Genomic DNA, 6,686 nt, shown 5'->3' on the forward strand with positions numbered 1-6,686 from the left:
CAGGTTACGCCATTCGGACATTCCGGGAGGAGTTTCCCTATCTTTTCTACAGAGAACTCAGCTTTGATATCTACAGTTGATTTGTCGTTCTTGATTGGATGTCTGTGAACTTGATTTGTTAACGCATGGAGGACGAAAGTAAGGAATGATCCGATGTTCATTTTTGTCCAAATTCAATGCTTTTGAACTGATATTGGTTGAGTTAGTCATGTTGGATTTGGAAGTCTATTATACTACTATGGATAATGAGACGAGGCCAAATTGCATTCAAGATCCTTTTCAAAAATGCATGAAACTTGAAAATATGGTGTTTTGAAATGCAATTTGCCTGAAGCGATGAACACGATTCTTTCCACTGAGTTGTGCATGTATAGTCATGGCGAAGAAATATGCTTCAATCTCCATGAGACTATGACTTGTTGGGCGCTCTCTTCATTATCTTTAGGAATGATATTGTTTTCAAAGACCCGTTCAACGCATTTGCTGGTATAGAAAACTACAAATCAATCTTTTGAGCTTTGAGATTTCACGGAAGGATATTCTTTTGGACCTTGTGGGTTGACATCATAAGCGTGTGGCAGCCTTCTGAGAACATGATATAATGCATGGTACGTTGGATCGTTCATGGCATACCGCGTATTCCATAGGAGGGCCACAGCCGTTTTGATGATACCTAGAGTACAAGCTTTGACAAGTATGGAAAGATCTACGAGCACAGGGTTCACAACATCGCTCTGAACGGCCCACAAAAGTCTCGTGTCCTAGCTTTGGAGCAGTTGATTCAATCCGTAGGCTGCCCCTCGACCCCAAAGCCCACTTATTTCGAGTTCTCATCCTCTCGGATGAAAAATGTAGTGCCATTGCTGAAGTTTTTGGTGATCAAGCGTTCCTTTACCTTGGTTCTTACCAGTTCTTTGAGATCCAAGACCGAAAGATAATGGAGGAGCATGAAGCTTGTATGTGAGTTTTGGTTATGATTGTGGCTGAATGAAGCTGAAACTTCACACAGGATTTTGAAATGTATCAAATATGTATGTGCCTATACCTTGCTCGAGTTCACAAACTCCAAGTTTACTGTAAAATATAGAATGTAAATTTTCTGCAAGGCCGGGTATCAATTCAACTGCATGACTGAACTATAATTTGATTCCTTAAACAAAAATAATATTGGGAAATCATAAATTGAAAACTTGTAATTGAAAACGCAAAGTGACTTATCACATTCAAAGTCTAGTAACAAGCCTAATAAACGGTGAAATAACAAGCGGGAAAATTGGGAAAAGATCACATTCTTCAACCATGTGTGTTAACAGCCTCCCAAAGCAGATTTTTTGGGACCGGGGATGAGAAATCCCGAGCCTCAAGAGCAGCATTCCTCAATGTCTTTAGTGTCAACATGTTGGCCTCGTAGAAGGACAAGCTTATGTAGGGCAAGTCATGCTTCTTGCATAGATCACGCACTAGAGGTGAAATACTCCTCAAATGGCACCTAGGCAGCCTAGGGAAGAGATGATGCTCGAGTTGGAATTGTAGCCCCCCGAAGAACCAATCCATCTTAGATGAGCACGATATATCAATCGTCCCATTTGTCTGTTTCTCGAACCAGTCATTCCCCTTGGGGGCTCCAACATACACATTTGCTGCAAAGTGGTTCAGACAGAACTGTACATGTTGAATTGAGGTAACACAAAAGCTTGTCATGACAAACAGCACCCTTTCATTCCAATTAGGCAAAAACGAAACGAGAAGAGGAAACCATGTCCAGAAAACAAGGATTCCGATTATGTTAGTTGCCCTGTCAGGCACTTTACGCTTTGAAAACAATAACAAAAAAGTCTGTAGATATAGATTGACTCTTGCACCGCACATAACCGGATAGAATGTGAAATGCTGGTAACTTACAAAAAACCTAGACAGGGGATCGAACGTTAGCTCTCTCCCGTAGAAACGGGAAGTCAACGATTTAAATAGGGCCGAGGATACCGCAAACACAGGCAAATGCTGGAGGTCTGGATCGTAATCAAGACTGTTGCAAGAAATGTGGTGGGCATTGTGAGTCCATTTCCACCACGCAATACTGATGCCGGTGAGGCAATTCCCGGTGAGAATCTGCGCCATTTTATTAAATCCTTTGCTTGACATTATGGTATAGTGACCAGAATCATGACCCAAATAAGCCACCTGAATCCAAGAAAATCCCAATAATGCTCCAGAAAGCATATGAACCCAGAAATTATCAGACCACAAAACACCATAAACAGAAGCAGAAAGCATTAAGGCAACAAAACAAAGGGAATAAATCACCCCATGCCCTTTCTTCTCGAACATCCCCGATTTCGAGAACCTGGAATACAGGCTTCTATAATCTCTGGAAACCTCAGAAACCTGGAAATCTTCCAGGTGATACCCAGTAAAGAACCTGTCAAGGTATTTCCACGCAGTACCTGGATGAAAAGCGATGAAGGCATCAGTCACGTCCTGTCCAGCCAGATTCAACAGCGGGATATCTCCGCCAGGATGCTCCTTAGCCCACTCTGTCACGTTGTAGACTTTCCCCTGGATTGAAATCCAGAGATCATCACGCTTGTTGTGCTTCTTCAATTCATCAGATGCTATGTATTTCTTCTCGATATCTCCCCCCATTGTTGAAAAATGGGACAAAGAAACAAGAAAGAATAGATCAAACGATGTGTTAACACAAAAAGAAGAAAAATTCAAGATTCAACCTTGAAAACCAACCCTTCCAATGTGTGAATCAAAGAAAACGAGGCGGCTAGTGAAACCGAAAGGAACCCCTTTTAAGAGGGGCTTTGATTTCGTGAATTCTCACTTTTTTTTTCTTAAATAAATTTGGGGATTGATTTTATTCGGATTATCGTTCTTGTTTTCTTAAAAAACCGTAGTTTTTGTAAACAGGATTGTTGTTAGCGCATGTTATTCGGCGGACGGGTGTGTGTATTTGTAGAAATCTCGGACACCTCTCGTTCAAGGAAGTTTCCTCAACAATTTTCAGGATCATTTAGTCTTGATTATAAATCTTAATACCCATATTTGATCAATTAATTATGTCTTGTAATAAATCCCTACAATTTCGCTCAAATATATATACACTTTATTAAGAATTCTTTTATATTATCTTACTATTTAAGTTCGATCATTACAATGATCTACACTTTTTATAATATAATAATAATCTAGTTACGACATCGTTAGGAATTAAGAGAAAATTGAGATAAATTTCAAATTAAAAAATTTGTTATTTACCCATTATTTCTTAAAAACTTTGTTCAAACTCTCTAACCATGACAAAGATGAGAAAATTATTCTTACTTTTAATTGATTATTGATAATTATGTTAAAATGGTATTATACGGTAGAGGTAAATATTAAGTATATTAATATTATTATTGTTGTGTAATTAAATGTTGGAAGATAAGATTTTTTTTTCAAAAATTATGTATCCATCCGAACATATGTCGTTAATACATAAGATCTAACTAAGGTTATACATCAGATTAACTGAATGTAACTTATATTCAAAATAATAGGTTCTTAGAAATAGTATCAGATTCATCTAAACTCTTCGGAGATTTTAGAGAGATCCGAAAGATGTCGCAAAACTATGACAATCAGCTATATTATGTACCACATAAATTGAGGAAATCATTAAAAAACAAGAAAAATTTCTTGGAATATTAAAGGTTAAAAGAACCTCGAAATGAAAGTTACCACTATTATTGAACCCTTATTACACCAAATGAAGAAGACCAAGATAATGTTAAAACATTTACCGACAAAGAAAAAATAATCAATATGATTAAAACTATCACAAAAAAGAAATTAAGCTGATGACAACTATAAAAAAATATTGGTCTAGAAGATCTTCAAGGCCTCGCAGAGTCTTATGCAAATATCAATGTCGTATATATGAAGATGAACACGACAGGGGTTGAGTCTCCCTCGATAACATGGTCATCTTCACACGAACCACTTATGGAAAGTGTGAGATCTCGTAATACGATATCAGATTACCTCAAACAAAATTTCAAGCAGGTGAAGAAGCATACACAATGAGATCAATGTCAATGAAGAATCAAATTCGTTTACATCAAATATTGATTCATGAGCTGAAATACATACATAAAAAGATGAGTTTTTCCAAAAGAATTGGAAGAAGAATTACCTCAAATTTCTGGACGAAATTTCGGAAGAGAATCTATATTTTATGTAAAAATATTAAGATGACATAAACATTAATCGGAGGTGCTGGACAAACACCAGGTACAAGGCAAAAACGACACCGATTTATTTTCATGATATTGGAGCAGAAATTTTGCTAGGAAATAATTTTTTGCAAATGTTTATATCATATACACAAAAAAATGAGATTAAAATATTAGTGTTCAAAACACCATGTGATCACAAAATTTTATTCCAGAGAGTAAGATAGACATTTTATAGAAATTGTCAATCTAGTTTCGCAACAAGCGTGGTGATGAATGAAAACTTCTAAACTAAAAAAGAAAGATTCTAGACTGTTTGAAGAAACAATGTTTCAATTAAGAGCATATCAAAATCTTCGACCAGAAGAAATAGAATTTCTCAAAATACCTCTACATCAGAAAGATGTGGAGTTTGAATTAAAAGTATTTCTTAAAAATATCAAGAAAATGATCAAAGAGAACTGCAATGAAGATCCATTGGCAACGTGGGAAATGAATCAACTACAAGCCATCTTTAAAAATAAAGATGACAATGAATATGAGTTGTTAGATGCAAGCTTCTCTCGATGAACATAATTGATTAAAATGATATGCAGAATATTAATATTAATAAATATTTGGACTTTGGATTAATCAGAACAAGAATATCAACATACAACAGTCCAGGTTTCTTGGTAAGAATAATGGTGAAATCAAGATAAACAAACCTAGGTTAGTGATTAATTATCTAGAAAGTAATAAAATTTTGGAGTTTGATGGGTATTTCATACCTAATAGAGATCATTTAATAAGCTATATATGAAAAGGAAAAATGTTCTCTAAATTCAATTGTAAGTCTTTATTTTATCAGATCCGGATGAGGGAAGAAAACAAGAAATTCGCAGCTTTCTCTATACCGCAATGTTATTGTATTTGGGAAGTATTACCGATGAGTTTGACTAATGCACCCCAAATATTTCAAAAAAAAAAGGATAATCTATTTAAAGATTAGTTTCAGTTTATTTTGTTTATATTGATGATGTTTTAATAACATATAAAAATATGGAAAAACATATTAAACATTTAGATATTTTATCTAAAGTTTGTAAAAAATAGGGACTAGTTATATCTGAAAAGAAGGGAGTCAGTGCTAAGGAAGATTGAATTCCTTGGAGCAGAATATACGAGTCTGGAATAATTTTGCAAGAACACATAATAGAAAATGTACAGAAAAAATTAGTTGAACTAAAGAGAAAAAACGACTTCAAAATTTCTTAAAAGTTATTAATTTTGCTGGAATATTCATTAAGAACCCAACAAAACACATGAAAGTGTCAAGTCCATTACTAAAACCTTGTGCAGCCGCATGTATTTAGGTTATATGTCTTTAAGAACATGCTCGATTAGTATAACAATGTCATTTACCAAATTCAAAGAGTTATTGGGTATTTTTGGAAAAAAATTAAGTAATCAAGGAGCTCAAAAAAAATTTAGAGACTAGAGACTTAGGTTAAAGTTAAATTTGTTATCAATGAGTTACTGTCAACTTAAGCCTTCCGCATTATACTTTTATTTTATGTATAAAAAATACACGAGTCTATGCTATATGAGAAGAAAGTTGACTCCTTATGATAGCGACCAAATTAACTAGAAACCAAAACCGTATTTGCTACACTTCAAATGCACGAGACCAGAGGAATTCATAGAGCTAGCACGAACGGAACATTCGATTGCGTACATCCGAGACTTCCTAAGCATATGACTCGATCGGAATGAGCCATGTCCTCCTCGGTGACGCGCGCGTCGTTTGGACCGACGACTTGTTATCATTATTATTTCTGAATTCTGGCTTAAAATTTAGTGAGATTCCCATATACATATGAAAAATAACTTAGATTTTTGTTATTATTATTATTAAGGTTTGAGATATTTACACCGTTTTGTGTCTAATAAATTTAGGAATATATATATTCCGCAACTTTTGTGGACCAAAAAATTTATTTTAATATATAGTCATATTTGTGGTCAAAAAAGATACACTAGGGCAGTTGGCTCTCTCTCTTCTCGAAGTCGTGAATTGGCAAGATGGATGGCTCTTACCTAATAAACCATCCTTGTTAAGTTTTCATGCAAATCATGTACTTCATTCACTAACTAAAGGCATTATAATTATATATTTTTTTAACAAAAATACGAGTGAATTAATTGATATTTATCCCTCTCTTTTTTTATTATTTATTTTTGGTGGATAGAATTTCGGGGAACCTGACAAAATTGTGCATATGTATTCCGATTCTAGAGGAGACCTGTGATCCATCCACGATAGGCATGATACTTGTTCTTCTATCGTGTTTGGATGGGTCTATTTATGCATAGATTTCATATTCGAGTTTATTGAATTAAATTTAATTCATATATATTTTTGGTGGTACATATTTATCGTCAAAAAATTGATGGCAAAAACTTGTGTGAGACGGTCTCACG

The 6,686-nt window shown here is 34.8% G+C and overlaps 1 protein-coding gene across 1 annotated transcript; it reads right to left on the minus strand.

Annotated features, from left to right (window-relative positions):
- Positions 1-1,128: 1,128 nt before the first annotated feature.
- On the minus strand, positions 1,129-2,958 carry LOC140823450 (delta(8)-fatty-acid desaturase-like). The gene has a single exon (XM_073184805.1). The coding sequence runs from the start codon at positions 2,641-2,643 to the stop codon at positions 1,294-1,296; it is 1,350 nt and encodes a 449-aa protein (XP_073040906.1). The 5' UTR covers positions 2,644-2,958; the 3' UTR covers positions 1,129-1,293.
- Positions 2,959-6,686: the final 3,728 nt, after the last annotated feature.

Source organism: Primulina eburnea, chromosome 2 (genome assembly GCF_022965805.1).
Source record: "Primulina eburnea isolate SZY01 chromosome 2, ASM2296580v1, whole genome shotgun sequence".
NCBI lineage: Eukaryota > Viridiplantae > Streptophyta > Magnoliopsida > Lamiales > Gesneriaceae > Primulina > Primulina eburnea.